This window comes from Lutjanus erythropterus, chromosome 13, assembly GCF_056507025.1.
Source record: "Lutjanus erythropterus isolate fLutEry1 chromosome 13, fLutEry1.hap2, whole genome shotgun sequence".
In the NCBI taxonomy this organism is placed as follows: Eukaryota; Metazoa; Chordata; class Actinopteri; order Lutjaniformes; family Lutjanidae; genus Lutjanus; species Lutjanus erythropterus.
In genome coordinates, this window is record NC_139329.1 from 39,171,721 (window position 1) to 39,192,193 (window position 20,473).

A 20,473-nucleotide genomic window follows, 5' to 3' on the forward strand; every position below is an offset into this window, starting at 1 on the left:
TTGTGGAAGTCTAGATGATGAAATACTGCTAATAAATGCTGGACAGTGATTGCAGCATCTAATTTTCACTGTTCGTGTGAAATCCCAGGTATTCTGCGGAACAGTGCAAGAAAGTAAAAGCACCAAATAAGTTTTAAGTTAAGAAAACTACGTTTCCCACAAATCTCCTCACGCCGCGCATGCGTGGTTGCATCATAGCGACATGAACTGATGTTTTCAGTAGCAACCGTTACTCTGGAGTGAATGAAGTCGTTGTAAAAGGTATGAAATGTTTGAAAAGTAGCGTTAGGATGAGGAAATGTTTTGTAAAATATATCACTACCATAACAACTCCTCTTGATGAAAAGAGTGAGCTAACAGCTTAGCGTTTAGCGGAGCTAATGTAGCTAACGGAGCTAACGCAGCTAACGTAAACTTAGCGCTCGTTTGAGATTTATTCTGAAAAAAAAACGTTAGGTTACAACAACCACAAAACATCAGAGTTTTTGTCTCTGTCGGTGATAGATTTACATCCGTCCAGACGTGAATTATTGTATTTATCCTTCATATATTTTTAAATCTGTGCGGAGGATGTGACGCCAGACTGCATTTAAACTTTGTCTGTTTTTCTTGCTCACCTGTCAGTCTAACGTTACCTGTACGTTCACACATGTGGTTTAAATCACAGAATAATCATGACATGTCTCTTTTCAGTTCGGCACACATCCAACACCAGCAGCAGCACGTATTTCAGTGAAATGTCACATTTTAGATACAGTTCGTCTCTTATCGGTCCCGTTTTAAAACGCGGTGATCGCAGCGGCATCAGGGGAAACTTTCGCAATGAAATTTTAGGTGATATTAGAATGAAGTGCTCTTGGTGTGTTGTATGGATGCCGAATATATAAGAGGATATAAGCGGTCAGTAAGAAGTCTTAAATCTCGTTCTGTCTTGTGTCATTTTATCACAACAGGAACATTAGTTTTCATTTAATAAATTTTTAAATGGAGTTTGGAGTAACTTTTTCTCCCAGCATTATATCTGCTAGTCCCACAACTGGACGGTGTTACAGCAGCAAAGTGAATAGCAAAAATATAAAGAAGGATCAATAAAAAATATAGGAGGAAGAGGAAATATGAAAAATGTTACAGAGGAAATATAAAAATAGGATCCGTATATACAAGCAGTCAAAGTGTTTTCCACCCGTTTTCTGTCACTGAGTAAACTGACGAACCCTGACTAAGTTACTTATTTTACACAGATTTTACTCAGATTATTTTCAATGCATAACAGTAACAGCTGATAAACTGTAAAATGAACCCAAACAATTAACTCATCTCTGCAGCACCATAATATTCCATTTAAAATGGTATTTTGTTACACATTTTGCCTTTAAAAAAGTTTGCTCTTGCTGCAATTTGAAAATTGTAGCAAGACACAGGCAATTTTGATAAAATTTCAATTTATCGATCAGGTGTTAAGTTATGTAGGCTATCATCAATCATTTTCTCAATTAATCTATTAGTTGTTTAGTCCATAAAATGTCATAAAATGCTGAAAATTGTTGATCAGTATTTCCCAATGTCCAAGATGCCATCCTCCACTGTCTTGTTTTAAACCCACAGCTCAAACATATTTTGTCTGCTGACAGAGAGGAGCAAAGAAACCAAAAATATTCACATTTAAGAAGCTGATATTAAAGAATTTGGACAATTTTCTTCATAAAAAAAATAAAAAACTTTCTAATAGCACAAATCGTCATATCACAATTGCAATGTCAGTAAAAAATAATCCCAATTAGAGATTTTTCTAAAATCATTCAGCTCTAATAGGTTTATTTTTCTGACAGATTCAGAGCTTTATTCTCCCCTTGACGTTTGGTCAAGTCAGATTTTATTATACGCTTTTTCGTCTTTGGAGTGTCTTTTTTCCTTTGACATCAGGCCAGAAGTGAACAGGAAGGAAAAGTACAGGGATAACTGTGATTCTGCCTTAGATTTTGCTCATTTCAGTTGATGTGTCTTTTCATTTTCAGACTGAAACATGTCCACTGTCCTGGATGAGACGGCAGCAGATGTGCCAGTCAAAGACATCACAGTAAATCTGTCCCGACTGACAGCAGGTCCACAAGGTCTGTGACACTGCTGTCCTTACAACTCACATTACTACATGTGTGTTCAGTGTGTTCCTCTTCATTTTGATCATATTTCTTTATGAAATGATGATCTGGGCTGTTAGAAGCTGTTAGACAGACCTGATTCATTTGGTTTCCAACCAACTGCTGTATTCTGGATTCAAATATGGAACATATATATAAAATATGTGTTGTTCTTTCTATGTGATGTGCTTTTTGCTGCGTAGAAACTTGAGATAACATCACGTTAAATAGATAATCCAATCCAATCCAATCCAATCCAACTTTATTTGTAAAGCACTTTATAAGCAACCGCAGTGGACCAAAGTGCTGTACAGAAATAAAATACAAGAACAGAATCACTGTGTGCTGTATGAACAGTTTTTTTACTTAGTTTGTCTCATTCTGTTGTCTTTCTCAGCTCTCATGAATGTTCATTGAGTTTCTGTTTGAAAACGTTTTAATTGTAGAGTTGCAGTTAGGGCCGCATGATAAGGTAAAAAAAAAAAGTCATATTCATCATTATTATTATCGATTATTTTGTCCGAAATTTCCAGATGATTAGTGGGAATGATTATTTTAGCATTAGTTTTCATTTTTACTGAAAAAAATTGTGATGATGTAACCTTTGTTGGGGTCTGAGCCAAATAAATCATAAAAATTAAATCATCTAAAGAACAATGTTTGTAGGTCAGAACCTCCCTGCAGCACTACAGGACTTCATTATTATGATGTTTTCTCACACATCTTTCCTTTTTCATAATAAATAGTGATTTAGTTCTGTGATTTGGATGTTGCACTGGGTCACATTGTGATTGACTGCAGCCCCAGTTGCACTTTATTTCAGCGACCTGTCAGGTGAACATGATTGTGTTTTTTTTCTTCCTCTTCTTTTGTTTTTTTATGGTCACAGAATTGTCAGCGTATCAGAATGCTCGGACGCGACAGGACATCTCACGGGTGTCCAGGGAGGAGCTGGAGGACCGGTTCCTGCGCCTCCATGAGGAAACTCTGCACCTCAAACAGCACATTCACACACAGGACGACAAGATCAAGAAGTGTGTGCGCACACACACACACACAGGCCTGATTTCTACATATTTCCATTATTATATGAACAGCATCATTATTTGAAATAGAACACATTTTTATGTTTTACAATAAAATAAAAATTTAATTAAGTTTAATTAAGTTGACTTAAAGTTTTGAAACGAGAAGGAATGATCTTCTTTAGGTGTGAAAACGTCTTCAGTTGTGGATACTTTATATATTTTTATTCTGAAAAAAATTGGTTTAAGAAAATTTGATGGATCTGATGAGCCACATGTGTTTGTCTCGAGGGATCATAACGATTAATCAATAATCGACTAATCATTTGTTAAGCATTTCATCAATCAAGTAAAATGTAATGAATGTATTGTCAAATAAAGATTTGAAATATAACAGATTTTTATGATCACACTCGTACGCAGGCTTAGGGAGTAACAGATTACATGAGAGATAAGACTACTTAATTAGATATGAAAAAAGGTAACTATATTCCACTACAGTACAATGAAATAAGACATACTCAGATTACAGTTACATTTAGTAACAATCGGGATTATTAGCAGAAGAAAATAAAATAAAGAACGATAAACTACCAGCTGCTGTGTTCACACAACACGACTCTGGTCAGAGTGAAACCAGCTAACGTTAGCTACGCAGACCAACCGCTAACATTAGCCTCGCAGACCAACCGCTAACATTAGCCTCACAGACCAACCTCTATGAACCGTGTCTCTTTCACCTGCAGACACTGAAATTATGACTTTTCTTCATCTGTAATTCTAAACTTTAATCCTCCTCCTCCTCCTCCTCCTCCTCCTCCTCCTCCTCCTCCTCCTCCTCCTCCTCCCCCTCAGGCTGGGCACGAAGCTGCTGAGGCTGGTGAAGGATCGAGGTCGTATGGAGCAGCTGGCGGCGGGCAGTGCGGCGGGCGGTGCGGCGGTCTCTAGGGTGCGTGACGTGGAGATGGAGGAGATGATGGAGGAGCTCCAGGAGAAAGTGCGCCGGCTGCAGACGGAGAACGAGGGACTGAAGCAGCGCCTCCTGGTGGCCAAGCAGCAGCTCATCAACTCACAGAGCAGGAGGCCGACGCCCTACGGCCACGTCCAATCACGAGTCAACTCGGGGTTAAAGAAGCTGCGAGATGATGCGTCCTCGCCTTCTCCGGCTCGACCAAAGAGTATGTCACAGGTCTTTATATGTGAACAAGACAGGAGAACACAGAACATTGTTCTGTGCTCTGAGAAATAAAGGTTCTTAGAAGAAAGAGTTCTTCAAGGATGAACTCTTTTGCCAAGGGCTTGTCAGTGACTTTTTGTACCACAATGTAAGAGGGTTCTAGGTAGAATCCCCTGAGTGTGTTCCCCCTTCCCCCTTGGCAGGTTGTCGATTAAACCTCTGAACTATTAAAAGATTCCTAGTAGAACCTCTTTGTGGGTTCTAGATTAAACCTTTGGAATATAAAAGTTTCTCATTGGAACCCCTTTTGTATGTTCTAGATAAGCTCTTGGAATATAAAAACAGTGTACTGACGTTCTTTGCTTACTCTGTGAACAAAGTGTGTTTTGTGTCCTGCAGGCAGCAGGAGTTTGGAGGGAGCTGGGAGACCTCCGCCCGGCCTCTTACCTCGATTTGGACACAACCTGCTGGAGGAGGCGAGGGCCGAGATCCGTAACCTGTGAGTGTCCGTCCGTCAGACCAACGCAGCACGGTTAAACGGGCCAATCAGCATTTACATTTTAACTTTAGTTTAGCCCTGTTGTTGGTCTAAATTCTCTAAATGTTTCCTGTGGCTTGTCTTGTGTCTCCCTGGACTCACTGTTGATGCCAGAAAGAAAAAAAGTCTCAGAGGAAACTACAGAATTGTCCACATCAGTAGTAAGTTCAGATATTTAAATCGTTCTTTGTTTCTCAGGGAGAATGTGATCGAGCTGCAGCGGAGCCACATTGAGGAGATGGAGGAAGCCGCCGAGCTGCTGCGGGACGAGCTGAAGAAGAAGGAGGCAGAGTACGAGGAGAGACTCCTGCAGGTCCGACAGCAGCAGACGTCCAACCTCAGGTGAGACGGTAGAGAGACAAAACCAGTGAAACCAGTAACTTCTAGAGCTCAACACATGAATTAACCCTGTCAGAGTCCTGTCAGCTGAAGAACAGGGCCGAACGAAACGGAGCACGCAGACGACCGTACGTACAGATACTTCAGTAAAAGTAGAAGTACTGAGTCTTCAAAGCTCATTTCGATCGATTTTTGATCATATTTGAATTGTGACACACTGTCGGCTGTAACACACACACACACACACACACACACACACACACACACACACACACACACACACACACACACACACACACACTCTTCTCTCTGTGTATCCGTGTTGATCCGATCAGAAGTATTGATCGTGCAGACGGAGGATGGAGCCTCCACACATGTATCTGCTGTGTAAACAAACACACATGAACGCTCTGCTGTAACGCCGGCGTGTTGTTGGTCCCTCAGGTCACATGTCAACAGCAACGTGACGATGATCAAACTGCAGAAGCAGCTGGCCGACAGGTCCAACGCCGTCACAGAGCTGGAGGGACGATTTCTGCAACTGCAGGAGGTGAGACGCTGTTACAGCCTCGTCATCAGTCCAGTAATCACTGATCAATACCCGAGACAACAATGACGGTCGTGTTCTCAGCATCATGTGATGAATAAGATGATCAAACAGGAAGTCAGAGGAGGTTATATTCACCGATTGTCACAATCGTCTCAATCACATTCAGAGAAAAGACATTTAAGGATAATTCCACCATAATTCTGTAATTTTCTTTCTTTCTTTCTTCCTTTTTTTCTTTCTTTCTTTCTTCTTCTTTTTTTTTTTTTTTTACAAATAATTAATACCAACATTTCTCAAACCTTGGGCTGGGGCCTAAAGTGGGTCACAGATATGTTTTTATTGGATCACGATTTGGTAGTTAAATGCATACAGTACTGAGGTCTGTATGAAGTATTTATCCATAGTATCACCTTCAGTAGATGGTGGTTGACACGCCCACTTTTTTGCTTGCTGTGTAATTTTTGTCTTGTTACGTCTCAGCTTTTGTTTGATACGAGTGGGGGGCTCCAAGGAAAAAGGGTCGGGGACGGCTGCTTCAGGACGTTTTTGATGAAAAGTTGCCGTGTGTCTTTCAGAGTCAGAGGAGTCTGAAGGTCAGTCACGACGCAGCCATGGTGAAGGTGGACGAGCTGTCGGCTCAGCTGAAAGACGAGCGGCTGAAGAGTTTGGAGGTGGAGAAACAGCTGCAGAACTCCAACATGACCAGGATAAAGATGGAGCAGGTGAGCGCTGTGCTACGCTCGGGGTCCTCGTGGGGTCGTCCTCCATCGTTTCTATCCAGGATTTTTAAGTTGAAACAGCAGTGACGTAGGTTACAGCGCTGATGACCCCGTCCCCACACACGACAGGAGTCCGATCCTCTCAGCTGGGAGATTTACACCAGCAGCGTTTCAACTTTCATAAGCTGGTAGCTTTTTTTTTGTTTTTGTTTTTTCAGTAATATTTTTTTGGAAGGAATATTCTTTGTACAAAAGTATACAAACTTAACAACAGTGAGAGAAATTGTCCCTCAATATCTTGATATTTTTCCCCCGTCCCCGTTTCACCGACCCTCACGCCCCTGTCGATGCATGGAGGTGTAAAGAGAAATAATAATGACTAAGACAGAACTTGATGGTAATTACAACAATTGCAACCTGACATGTTCATGTACATTCAGCTGGTTTCACATCACAGAACATCACATAAATAAAACCTTTGACTTCTGTCTGAATCGTCTTCATGCTTCATCGTGGAAAAACACTGATTTTAATTTAATGCCTCATGTTTGAGTCCACCAGATCATCGAGGACAGACTCATTTCTCGTCTTGTCTCCATGTATTTTTTTATTTTTTTGCAGCTACAGGAGCGAATCAGTGAGCTGGAGCAGGAGAGAGACCTGCTGAAGGAGAACAATGAAAAACTGCTCAACAGGTAAACAACTAACTAACTGAATCTCTGTAGTTTGAACTTCAGTTTCCTCTCTGTGTCGCTGTTTGTAATGTTATTTATCTGCTTTATTTTACTGTTCACGTCTCCTTTCACAGCATCCAACATGTCCTGATTATACTGCATCATAAAAAACGCTTTTAAGTAAGAAAAAATAACAAGGGAACTTTTTAGAGATTTCATAGGAAATGAAATCTTTATACGTCGTTCAGCCACTAGACTAAAGACGAGCGCTTCATGAATCCATACACAACTTCAAGCAGCTGCAAACTCTGCTGTTCTGAGCCGACACACTGAGTCAAAAAGAATTTGTGGGGCCGACAGGTGAAGGTGACGACATTTAATCATTTATTTGACTGATCGATATAAAGGGATCTCTGATGAAATGAAAACACAACTATTCACAGAACTTTCCAGCTGATGCTACACTAATTAAAATATGGTGATGAATATTATATTACATTTCTGACATATTCTGACAATAAATCCCCATAAACCTGACATACTGGGCCTGTAAAGCTGTTACACAGGTGTATGATGGGCGGAGTCTAACCTCAGTCCCACAGCACCCGACACAGATCATGTGACATGCTGAGCTGAAGTGCTGCTCGGGGCTGTTACACGTGTGTGTTTTCTATCTGCAGTTCAGATTTAAATTTCACTGTGATGAATCGTTTGTGTATTATTTTTTTTTTGTATGTTTGTGTTTCCAGCGCCTTCGATGTGTCTCTGCAGCAGAAATGGCAGATCCAGGAGCAGCAGCTGAAGTTACAGATCGTCCAGCTGGAGACGGCGCTGAAGGCCGACCTCGTCGACAAAAATGAAATCCTCGACAAAGTCAAGGCAGAGAGAGGTACATTTACCTTCACGCTCTGAACACACCTGGAAACATCGATATCAACCGTCTACAGTCAAGATCATTGATTTTTGATTTTTCATGTGTATAAAAATACAGAATGATGCACGTTTGACTTGAATTGAAATAAAGTTTTGTCACAGTTCAGCAGATGTGCTGTTTAAATCTCAGCTCTGCAGGACGTACGGCTGATTTTTAGAGCGTGAAATACATAGAAATTTAGTTTTGTTGTAATAAGTCAGTCAAAATTCATGCCTCAACTGAGTCCTGACCCGAGATCGTGCTAAATGATTTTTGTACGAATCCAATGACAAGATATAAACACCCTAACATCCTAACTTTAACTACACTGACTCTGATTGGCTCAGGGATCTGAGAGAGAAAAAGACACGAAAGTTGACATTTTTAAAGCAGAAACCTAAATCAGAAAAGATTCAGATAAATTAAACGCTTAAAATGGTGAAAGAACTTTTAGTGTACGCCAAGCTGTTCTCAAGATAATTGTGAAAACGTAAACTTAGTCATTACAGCGCCACCTTCAGGTCAGTGAGTGTTTTTGTTGCCTGAGAATTGGGTGGAATTTTCAACCCATCTGACAAGAATTTTTATCTTACAGTTTCTGCTGCGCAAAAACACTTTTAGCGGAGAAAAATAATAAGAAGAAGAAAGAAAGAAATAAACAAATTAATATACATGAATAATATGTGTATTATGATTTAACGGATGTTTGTTTGTTTGTTTGTTTGTTCAGAGACGAGCGAGAAGCTGACAGAAGAAAATAAGAAACTTCAGATCCAGTTCCTGGAACAGAAGCAGCAGCTGGAGGAGCTCAGTGGTCGTCTGAAATTCTACAGCAGGGTGAGATTTTAAACTGAACGCTGCAGAGGAAAAACCTGATTGGACGGCTGGACTGATCTGAGTGACGGTGCTGTACAGCTCTGATTGGATACACACAGTCATAACAGAAAACACCACAACAAGAACGTTGTAGCTCAATTTTTAGCGTTATTTTTAATGTAATGTTTTTTAATTTTATTATTTGCTGTTAACCAGTTAGTTTCCTGTTAGTTTCACTGTATCTGAAATATGTAACGTTCTCATGTTGTGTTCTTTAAAGGAGAACGAGTACGACGTGGCTGAACTCACCGAGGCTCTGCTGCTCATCAAGGTCAGTGGAAAAGAAACAGCCACTTTAATTAAATGACTGTGTTACTGTGTTTTCTGGTTGTGTTCATACTTTGATGACGAAGCTGCTTCCTCTGCTGATAACAGATTCGTCTTCCCACTGCGTCTCCCTAAAATTTGTCCCCCACAGAGACAAAAGTCCCAGAAGAACGGAGAGCTGTGCTTCCTGAAGGAGGTGGAGGAGGATGGAGCGAACAGCGTCACAGAGCTGCGAGCCGCTCACGCAGAAACCATCCAGGAGCTGCAGAAAACCAGAAACCTCCTCAGCATGGAGAGCAAGATCTGCAGAGACTACAAGGTGAGAGGACGACGTCACCTGACTGCGTTAATAACATGTTTATTATTACATTATACACACACACAATATCAGTCAAAATAATCACAATCAGACGTTTTATCAAAATCTTTCAGCCCTATTCTCTGACTGACTGTCAGCAGTCATGTGACCTGATAAAGCGTAACAGAACTCTGTCTGTCTGTGTGTGTGTGTGTGTGTGTGTGTGTGTGTGTGTGTGTGTGTGTGTGTGTGTGTGTGTGTGTGTGTGTCTGTGTGTGTCTGTGTGTGTGTTTGTTTGTTTGTTTCTTCTCCTGATGATGAGGCGGAGCTGGAGGCTGTGATGAAGAAGATGGACAGTGACAAAGTCAAACACGAGCAGAAGCTGCAGCGACAGGCTCAGCTGTTGGACACGAGGGCAGCAAAGATCAAGAAACTGGAAGGTAATTAATTATTCACCTCACATCAACACACACACACACACACACACACACACACACACACACACACGCTGCAGAACAGTTTGCCCTGTATGGCTTCTGCTCTGTCTTGAGAATTCTAGTTTTGTTGCTGTTGTTGTTTTCATCTGTGAATATTTATAGTTTTACAGGTTTTAAAACAAAGTTAGCGCCGGCTAACACTGGCACAGAAATATTGATTAATGTGTGTCCTAATAAATAAAATGAAATGAAAATCCACAAAAATTTGCAGACAAGTTGCAAATTCCTCCCACTACTCAGGCAAAAAAAGACACTGATTGACCTCAAGGTGGCGCTGTAACAATCCAGTGTACATTTTAGCAGGCTAAAAGGCTAACGATATAAAATACATATTTCATTTGAATGATAAGCGATGTACTTTTTAGTAAATTGTTTTTTATGTACGCTGTCTTCTTTTGTCTGGATGAGTTGAGAAACTTGAGTTTAATTTGTAAAGTTTGGGAAAGGAGGCAGAATATTCTGTTTCAGTGTGAGTGTTTGAACACTGCAGCTGTGTTTGATGTCATATAAACTTTTTGAGCATAATGTGTGTTGTCCTTTATAAATGAAATAAATTAAAAGGAAATTTCAGACCACAGCGCCCAGTCTGACTGCGTGTTGGTGATGACATCATCCAGGAGAGACTCAGTGTCTTTAGCTGCTGAATGCTTCCCTGTCAGCTCGTCTCTGACTGTGTCTGTTGTCCCTCAGCTCAGCTCAGAGACATCGCCTACGGCACCAAAACCTACGTCTTCAAACCAGACGCGCATGATGAAGATGAGACAGACGAGTTTGATGAAACTCTTCACCTGCAGCGCGGCGAGAACGTCCTGGAGCTTCAGATAGTCGGAGCCACGCTGTCTCCGTCCGCACTGGAGCTCCTGGGAGACACTGAACCCTCCACCTTCTGCACCTACTCCTTCTACCTGTTCGAGCTGCACTCCACGCCGGTGGTGACGGGACACAAACCGACGTACGGCTACACATCCAAGTACGTGGTGAGGGTGGACGAGCGCTTCCTGGACTACCTCCACAGACGCTGCATCACCGTGGAGCTGCACCAGGCGCTGGGGTTGGACTGGAGGACACTGGCCACCAGTCAGCTTCCACTGCGGCAGCTCCTGGAGCAGGATGGGAAAGTTCATGGGAGCGTGCCGCTGGTCGGTGAGTGACATCACAGCAGACTGACAGTCACAGGGTGTCCACACGGTCTTAAAACTCCTCAAATCCAATAATCTGAATTTTAGGCCTTAAAAAGTCTTAAATGTAATTTTGACACATCTGAAGAATTGATTGGATTATTAAATCTAAGTTTAGTAAAGTTAATGTATTTAGTCTCACTTTTAAAAATGTTTTTGGGAAAACTTGTCTTGAACCTGGAACCAAGTAAAGTGAAGTACCTCAAAACTGTATTCAAAATTACTGAAAATACACTGAAAAACACACATTACATTAAAAACAGAACAGAAAGAATAACAACAGAGGCATTTAAAACCAAAATAAACAGTAAATAAATGACATTTCATACTGTTCCTCAGGTACGTCTGATGAGCTGCGCTCCTTCGGCTCTGTGGATTACTGGCTGAGACTGAGGGTCCCCATGACAGAGACGCTCCGTCTGTATCAGGAGAAAGTGACGGCTGTTGGCTACATCCACACTGCACCGGAAACACACGCACTGCAGGTACACACTGCACCGGAAACACACGCACTGCAGGTACACACTGCACCGGAACCACAGGCACTGCAGGAACCACACACACTGCAGGTACACACTGCACCAGAACCTCACACTAAATTGTTAGGACCTCAGACATCACCCAGGAGCATCTCTGTGACCTTGACATCAACCTTTGATTTTTTCAGCTGCCGCCGTCTGGCCGCCATGATGACAGCAGCAACAGGAATGAGCTCCGCATCACAGTACGGCGCTGCAGAGACCTTCCGTCCACAGGTTCCGAGCAGCCGAGCCCCTACGTGGTCTACAAGTTCTCCGACTTCCCCGACTACCCGACCGCCACCGTCCACGACTGCTGCAACCCCGACTTCAACGACCTCAAGTCCTACTCTGTCCCTGTGGACGTAGATCTGGACCAGTACCTGAAGTCTGAGGTGCTTCAGTTCTACGTGTTCGACTACAAAGAGGAGCAGATGGACCAGTACATGGGGAAGACCAGAGTCCCTCTGCTGTCCCTGACCCAGGACAAGGACATCAGTGGTGAGGGTTCTACTCTGCTGGAACCTCCTGATCCTTCTTCTTTGTAGCTAACATTAGCGGTTGGTCTGTGTAGCTAACATTAGCGGTTGGTCTGTGTAGCTAACATTAGCGGTTGGTCTGTGTAGCTAACATTAGCGGTTGGTCTGTGTAGCTAACATTAGCGGTTGGTCTGTGTAGCTAACATTAGCGGTTGTTTTGTGTAGCTAACGTTAGCAGCTGTTCTTACCTGTAAATATTTCATTAGTTAGAAGTTGAGAGTTAAACATTTTTCCAGAGATAATCCAGTATCAACTGTCAGATTAGCTGGTTTCTCTCAGAGCAGAATGGTGTTGAGACTCTGACGTGTTTTAATGTGTGAACACTGTACATGATCGTATATCTTCAAGAATGTGTTTAAAAATGATCATCCTGCTAATATTCCCCATTTTTACTAAATATAACTGAGGACATTTGTCAGGATCTGTAGGACTGATGATGATGATGTTTGTCTTGACTTTGCGCTTTGATTATCAACGAACTGGACAGTCATTGTTTGTTTTATTTCCATCAAACATTTAATTTAACTTTAAAAAGTAAAACAGAACTCCTGAATGCGGTCGTCTCTCCTCTGTTTGTCCCCCAGGTGTGTTCGAGCTCACCGACCCCTCTGGACTCCCCGCCGGTCGTATTGAAGTGACGCTGAAATGGAAGTTCTCCTACTTCCCTCCATCAGGCTCCATGACGACTGCTGAAGAGCCAGAGTTCATCCCAGAGGAGGAAACGAGCGAGCAGACCCAGGAACCTCACAGCGTGGACGACAAGCAGAAGGACAGAGACGTCGAAGAGATGCTGCAGGAGGAGGAGTCCACGTCTCTGCCTGAGGTCACTACGTCAAAGGTGAGTCTGAGCAGTAAACAACAGTCCACAGACGACTTCATTCATGTGGGTTCTCACAGAACATACAGTTCTAGAAATGTCATGATTTTACATAAAGTCAGTCAGACAGAGATACATTCAAATTAATTTACAGCTAATATCTGGATCAGAGTTATTAATTATGTATTTTTTAATTAGTTTTGATTAGTTTCAGTTTTCATTGGAACATGGGAAGAATTTGTTAAAGGTTCTCTGATTGATCGCACACCGACTGTTACCGGCCGATATTTGTTCACAGTAGTTTGATTGGTGGTCTTTATAAATGTCGATCAGATGAGCCGAAGCAACAGAATCCGAAATTAACATCCGCCAAGTGCTAACCGCTAGGTAGATTTTCTGTTTGGCAAGTAAATCTGGGATGGCTATCTGCCACACCAGTGGCTCAAAACTCCATCAAAATACATTACATTAACATAAAAAAGCTAATGTTAGCATTAAAAAATTAACCTGTAAGCATAAAAAACATTAGTTAGCACAAAACACTAATGTTGTCAGAAATAAACTAATAATTAAGAATCATAACTACTGAGTTGATCCCCAGGGGGAAATTCTTCATGTTACAGATGCTATCATTCAAGAATAGAAAAATAAATACATATATAGAAATTAGGATAATAGAAGCATATAAAATATGCACATTCTACTTTAGTATATTAAAAAAACCTAAGTAATATTGATTGGACTACAGAAATAACTCTTTAAGCTCTTGAATCTGAATGTTTTGTCGTCATCAGGCTCCGCTGCCGAAGCTCAGATATAAAACACAGGTGAAGGAGGGACTGACGGCCAAAAAAGTCACATTTGTGGATCCCACAGCTGCAGACTCCACAGAACAGGTGAGAGGATTCACCTGCACAGCTGATCGTTGATCATGACACCTGCAGTTTTCAGAAAACAACAGACACACGAGTGGAAATGTGGTTCAGCTGTTCTGAACTGGATGTTTGTGTGTCAGGTGGAGGACAGGAGCTCGGCAGGTGTGAGAGAGATGACATCATCATCAGCATCATCATCACCTGTTGTCAAGGTAACCGTGCAGCCAAACTTTGTGTTCTGCTTCACTCCTACTGTTTAAACTCTGCTGAAGAAGAACTGTTCTGTGACTTCTTCAAACAGCGAGTTTTGACTCCAGCTGCTCGAAGCACCACAGAAGAAGACGAAGAGGAGGAAGAAGAGTCTCACTTCTCTGAAGGACAGCTGGTAGCAGCCAGCTCTCAGTCCTACTCAGACGACTCTGAAATCTCTGAAGAAATCACAGAAGGTGAGGACATATCGATTCATATTGATTATTAGAAACATCTGTAGTGTGAGATGATGTCATTATTCCCTCTGAAATGACTGACAGGAACATTCAGCAAAAAAACGTAACGAGACAAAAAGACGTACAAATAAAAAACTGTGAAAAGATGTAGCACATATTTGAGTCGTGGACAAAACAAGACAAACTGAGAGACATTTTTCACAATTTTCTGACATTTTATGGCCCAAACAAGTAATTGATTAATAGATCAAATGATCGGCAGATTAATTGATAATGAAAATAAATGTTACAGGAAAGACTTGAGAAATAGTTCCAAATACGTGGAACAAATAGACCTAATTACTGATTAATACACCTTTTCATCTGTTAAATTCTTAATGGCAATTAATTGATTTGTGATAACTAACATTTTTATTCTTATTGGTTTTAGTCGAGGGAATAATGAGATCACATCGTCACAACAGAGAAGAGTGGGAATATATAAAGATGATATGATTTGAGAAAAATCATGCTTTTTCATTTTGTTTATTTATTTTTGTGGGGTTTTTATGGTGAATCACCTCATTTATTTATATGTTATGTGTATGAAACTGTTATTTTCTTTTAGTTTTAGGGTGAAAAAATCCTCAACCTTTAGTCCAAAAAAGAGGAAACAGTGAAAGAAGAAGTAGTTAGAGCTGAATGTGTTTTTGTTTTTGTGTTGACCAAAGTTTTCAGATTTTTTTATTGAATTCTCTGTTTACAAACCTCGACAGCGTGTTTCTAATGTTTGGATTCACACCGTGGAGAGAAAACACGTGTTTTTAATGACGCCGGGTCTTTAATCCCTCCTCTCTGCCTTGAAGGTGCAAACGTTTTTGTTTTCTTTAGACGCCTGCTGAGCAGAACAGACATAAATGCTGCATGTGGTTGTCGATCATCTTTAAAGTGCCTTCATCAATGTTAATGAGCGCAGACGTCTTCCTCACGAGCTGCTGAGGAGACGATGCCTTTGCTGAGCTGTTGTTCTTCTTCTGTGGTACCAGTGATGTATCTCACTCCCGTGTGTGTCTCCCCTCCTGCTCCAGATGTTGAGGAGGCCGCAGCAGCCGAACAGGATCAGAGTGAATCGACTCAGTCAGACAGCGATGACTGCATTGTTCATGGCCAGGCAGCGGGGAGGAAGGTCAGTGAACGCCTCGCCTCTGTTTACCTTCCACACACCTGAGACGAGACCTCGGACGGGTCGGATCAGACGCAGGCGTTCTGTTGTGTTGTGTTGTTACACAGCTGCACGCGGGTTGTGATTGTGGAGATTTGATTTGTGAAGCTGTTTTGTTTTTGTTGAGCTTCACTTCGATTTTATTCCGCAAGTGAGCAGGAAGTTGTTTCTGACTGCTGGTCTGAAGGCGGAGGGTTATTTCTGATTCTCTGCTGTTGTTACACAAAATAACACAGAATGAACACAAAATAAACAGAATAAACAAAATAAACACAGAAAAAAAGACAAAATAAACAGAATAAACAAAATAAGAATGAACACAGAATAAACAGAATAAACAAAATAAGAATGAACACAGAATAAACAATGAAACAGAATAAACAGAAAAAATTACAAATAATTAACAGAATAAACACAATAATAAATGTAGAAAACAGACAAAAAACAAAACAAACGGAAAAATGCAGAATAAATACAGAATAAACAGAAAAAAACAAAAAAATGCTGAATTAACAGAAAAGGCACATTAAAAAATGCAGAATAAGCAGAAGAAATGCAGGATAAACACAATAAAGTCCAACCAATCAACAGCCGACACTGACTGACCGTCAGACTGCAAATAACAAGAAAACTACGTTAATCTGCCAATTATCTCTAATAATCCAATAATCGATTGATTGGTCTGTTTAACATCTGAAAAGAGATAAAAATATCAGTGTTGTTTTGTCAGTTTGATTTGATGATTGCTGATCATTTGATCAACTCAACAAGAAGGTTTTGGCCTTTTTACATCTTTATGTTGTTTTTTATTTTGCTTTTTGTCTTGTTACGTCTTTTGTGTCTTGTTGATTTTTTTAATGTGTGTGTGTGTGTGTGTGTGTGTGTGTGTGTGTGTGTGTGTGTGTGTGTGTGTGTGTGTGTGTGTGTGTGTTGGTGTTCAGCTGTCAGAGCGGCTGCGGGTGGAGGTTCTGTCTCTCAGTCTGAGGCCGGAGTGTCGGGTGGCGCGGGACAGCAGCGTGGTGCGTCTGTTTGTAGAGTACTCTCTCCTGGACCTGCCCACTGAGGAGACGCCACTGTCTCTGCCCAAACCCCCCCGGGGCAAGAGCATCAACTACAACTACAGCAAAGGTCAGGACATAATACTGCTCTATGAACCTGTTATTAACATCGCAGGACGCCATTTTAAAAAACTGATTCATCAAAGCCACGTTCTTGGGTGTTCTAAGTAACCTTACCAGAAAGGATTACAGGATTAGAAAATTATCTTTACAAATATTCTAACAAAATATGTGATATGTGTAAATGAAGAAGTGCTCCTGGTGGGGGTTCCACAAAGAAGCTAAACCTTTGCATGATGAAAATTGTTTTCTTTTCAGTAATGTGCCTGTATGATGTTTGGAGAACAGACTGGAACTGGGAAAGTTATGATGATTAGTCAAATGTGTGGAAAAGTTGCATAAAACCCTGTCCTCTGTTAGTTTCATTTAATGTTTTTGCAGCAGCACTAAATATTGTTTTGGGGATTTTGAGGGGAAATTCCATCATTGATTGTTTTCCATGTGTTTTACAAAGAAGTTCTGTGTGTGTGTGTGTGTGTGTGTGTGTGTGTGTGTGTGTGTGTGTGTGTGTGTGTGTGGCAGTCTTTCCCATAGATGCTGAGAAGAACAGGGCGAGGCGGCAGCTGCTGAAGGGAGTCCTGCAGGGACGAAACCCTCAGATGGAGAGGTGAGGACACATGATGGACTGAAAGACACTGAAATATTAAATAATGTCAGTTTATGTTTCACATTTAAAAACAACCACAACTTAAAATACAAAACTAATAAACATAAAAATAAAAACCAAACAAACAAACATATAAGTATTTATACACACACAGAAACCTGCACATAAAAATAACAGATTTCATAACTGATACTCAGGCTTGGAGAGTAACAGATTACATATATCAGGATTATGTAATTAGGATACTAAAAAGCAAAAATGTTAGCTACATAGACCAACTGCATGATGTCTGTGTGTCTGTGTGTGTGTGTGTGTGTGTGTGTGTGTGTGTGTGTGTGTGTGTGTGTGCGCGTGTGTGTGTGTGTGCGTGTGTGTTGTCAGAATCCGGTTCACGGTGGTCAGCGAGCCTCCAGAGGAGGAGGAGCAGGAGAGGGAGTGTGAGGATGTGGGCGTGGCCTTCCTGAGAATCCCTGAAATCCTGGAGAGACAACGAGACCTGACAGAGACCAGCCTGGATGGTACACACACACACACACACACACACACACACACACACACACACACACACACACACACACAGAGGCAGTGTATACGAGTGTGTGTTTGTCTCCTGTAGTGGTGGACGTGGAGGACAGCAGCGAGCTGGTCGGCAGTCTGACTGTCTCTGTGGAGGGACTGGAGGCTCTACGCGACATCATGGAGGACGAAGACGAGGACGAGGAGAGAGCCCCTGTCTCCTCATGAAGCAGCAACACACACACATGACCTGTGTGTGTGTGTGTGTGTGTGTGTGTGTGTGTGTGTGTGTCAGAGTGCAGATTTGATCAGAGAGCTTCAGGATGGACGGAGGAGCTGAACAGTGAGCAGGTTCTGACTGTAGGTGGCGCTGCTTCATGTTGACGTGTTGTTGGTCACGTCTCACTGTGAGCTCACGTTTCATTGTTTATAATAAATCTTCTGTTTATAAAGAGTTCAGTCCTGGTTGTTTTGGCGACTTCCTGGTGCTAACACCAGATGTGGTTTTATACTACAGTTCCCAGAATTCTGAGGGCAGCAAAACGAGCTGGTATCAGACATTAAGCTGCCTTCTACCGTCATTCTGAGACGGTGTAAATTTCATTGACTAATAATTTTCATCATAGTTTTTTCATCATTTTTTCCCCGATGAAAACAAGGTGATAAACAAACAAAAAGTAATTTATGACAAAATCTTTTGACTCGTATGGTTTTGTACTGAATGCTGATGCTAATATGGCAGCAGTTTCAATAGAACCAGTATCAACCAGACTGAATCTCAAAGCTGATTTTGTTGCCTAAGACATTGACTGAAACAAACAGCATAGACAGATCAACTGCTAAAGTAACCTGTACACAACAACTGCAAATGTTAGCGACACAGACCAACCGCTAATGTTAGCTTATAAAACAACCGCCAACATGAGCTACACATGGCTACATAGACAATCGCTAATTTTACCTAGACAGACCAACTGCTAACGGTAGCTAATGTTAGCTTCACAGATCCCCCACTAATGTTAGAGGTAATCCAAAAGTAATGTAATTAAGTTACTTTAATATTGTGACACTTGGATTAGGTGACTGCTAATGTTAGCTACACAAGCCAGCCACCAACTTTACACACAGAGCAACTGCTAACGTTCACTACACATACAAACCGACAACATTAGCTACACAGACCAACTGCTAACATTATATCATTAGCTTGCTAAGTACCTAGCTAATATTTTCACCACTTTACCTCGCTGTCAGACAGACTTATCTGATAGGAAACCACTGTTTTAATATCACTCTCTGCACACCAACCAAACTCCACTGATAAAATGGGTAATTTTACCTCACAGACGTCAGGAGTTGCTGCTGCCTTGATGTGTCAGTTTGTTTATGTTGCTGTGTGACTTTGTGACTCTGAACATTTTAACACACTGAGGTCACACAATAACACAAACAAACAAACAGATGGAGGCAGCAGTAGACCAACAACTCCTGTGTTCTGTTAGATTAAATTACAGATTTTTTCAGTGGAGTTTGGTTGGTTCAGAGAGAGTGGCATACAGTGTTTTCCTGTCCTGTGTTTCACAATGAAATACATTCACTCATCATATGGCAGCCAGTTTCTGTCAATGTGATGCAAAAAAGAGAAACTATTATTAACTAAGTTATTATATTAAGAGAAGTAAGTCATCCTAAGATTTTTTTTTATACAAATCTACTGAGGTACACTTTGGACAACAAGTTGAATGTAAATGATCTTATTTAATATGTAACTGTATCTTCACTTTACTGTGTTTGAAAGTGTGTAAAAGTTTGTTGTGATGCTGTCTGCTGTAATCATTTTGTTTCTGAATGTAAAAAATAATGTTGAGTTTGTGTTGATTCACTGCAGTGATTTCATGTTTTGTTTAGGCAGAAGGGACTTGTTAGTGAGTCCACAACTGTTCATGTAATATTTACTGCAGCTCAGCAGCAGGTTTGTGTTTGTACACTTTAATCGTGTGAGTGTGTTGATCCTGCTGAGGAAACCTGCAGTTACAACACAATATTGTTTATAGGAGAGAAACAAGTGCCTTCAATTTGAGATTTATTCTATTATGTTTTGTATTGGGCTTTAATAAAGAGTTCTTTTTTTCTGTATATGTGAGTAAACAAATATATTTGATACATTTTGAGCTTCACAAAGTGTTTAAACTACAAACCTCAGAACACAGAGATCGACACAAAACTTCACCTCATTTAAAAATGTGTCAATATTCATGAAACTGTAAAAGATAGAAAGTTCTTTTATGGCAGGAAAACAATTTGAAGACAAGAAATATAATGTTTGTCAAAATAAATTACAGTGCTTTTCAAAATTAAAATATAATGCACTCCCAAATAAAATAAAATAAAATGCTTTCCAAAATAAAGTACAATGCTGTTAAAAATAAAATACAGTGCATTTCAAAATAAAATGCAATGCTTTTCAAAATAAAATTAATTGCTCTTCCAAATAAAGTACAGTGCTTTCCAAAATAAAATGCAGGGCAGCACAGTGTACCACATTAAATTCCTTTGAGCCTACATGAGTCTGTTTTAACAGTTGGACTCGTGTTTTAATCTCTTTCTTCATCATCTGTGACGTGAAAACACAGTCAGATAAATCCAG

The 20,473-nt window shown here is 40.9% G+C and overlaps 1 protein-coding gene across 1 annotated transcript; it reads left to right on the forward strand.

Annotated features, from left to right (window-relative positions):
* The first annotated feature begins 151 nt into the window (after positions 1-151).
* rpgrip1l (RPGRIP1 like) lies at positions 152-19,955 on the forward strand. Its single transcript, XM_084733726.1, has 26 exons — positions 152-261; positions 2,016-2,111; positions 3,028-3,172; positions 4,019-4,341; positions 4,740-4,839; positions 5,077-5,220; positions 5,662-5,767; positions 6,343-6,489; positions 7,108-7,181; positions 7,910-8,049; positions 8,804-8,910; positions 9,170-9,220; positions 9,368-9,535; positions 9,837-9,954; positions 10,702-11,154; positions 11,529-11,674; positions 11,857-12,208; positions 12,831-13,084; positions 13,858-13,959; positions 14,079-14,150; positions 14,240-14,384; positions 15,452-15,549; positions 16,527-16,713; positions 17,226-17,310; positions 17,692-17,828; positions 17,927-19,955. Exons 2-26 carry the CDS (start codon positions 2,024-2,026, stop codon positions 18,052-18,054), a joined length of 3,870 nt encoding a protein of 1,289 aa, XP_084589852.1. The 5' UTR covers positions 152-261; positions 2,016-2,023; the 3' UTR covers positions 18,055-19,955.
* The last annotated feature ends 518 nt before the right edge of the window (positions 19,956-20,473 follow it).

Excerpts from the sequence above, each read along its gene's own strand:
- rpgrip1l (XM_084733726.1), top strand. The coding sequence starts at position 2,024 with ATGTCCACTGTCCTGGATGAGACGGCAGCAGATGTGCCAGTCAAAGAC. Across the intron at positions 8,050-8,803 it reads CAAAGTCAAGGCAGAGAGAG|AGACGAGCGAGAAGCTGACA; the intron begins GTACATTTACCT and ends TTGTTTGTTCAG. Across the intron at positions 11,675-11,856 it reads CGGAAACACACGCACTGCAG|CTGCCGCCGTCTGGCCGCCA; the intron begins GTACACACTGCA and ends TGATTTTTTCAG.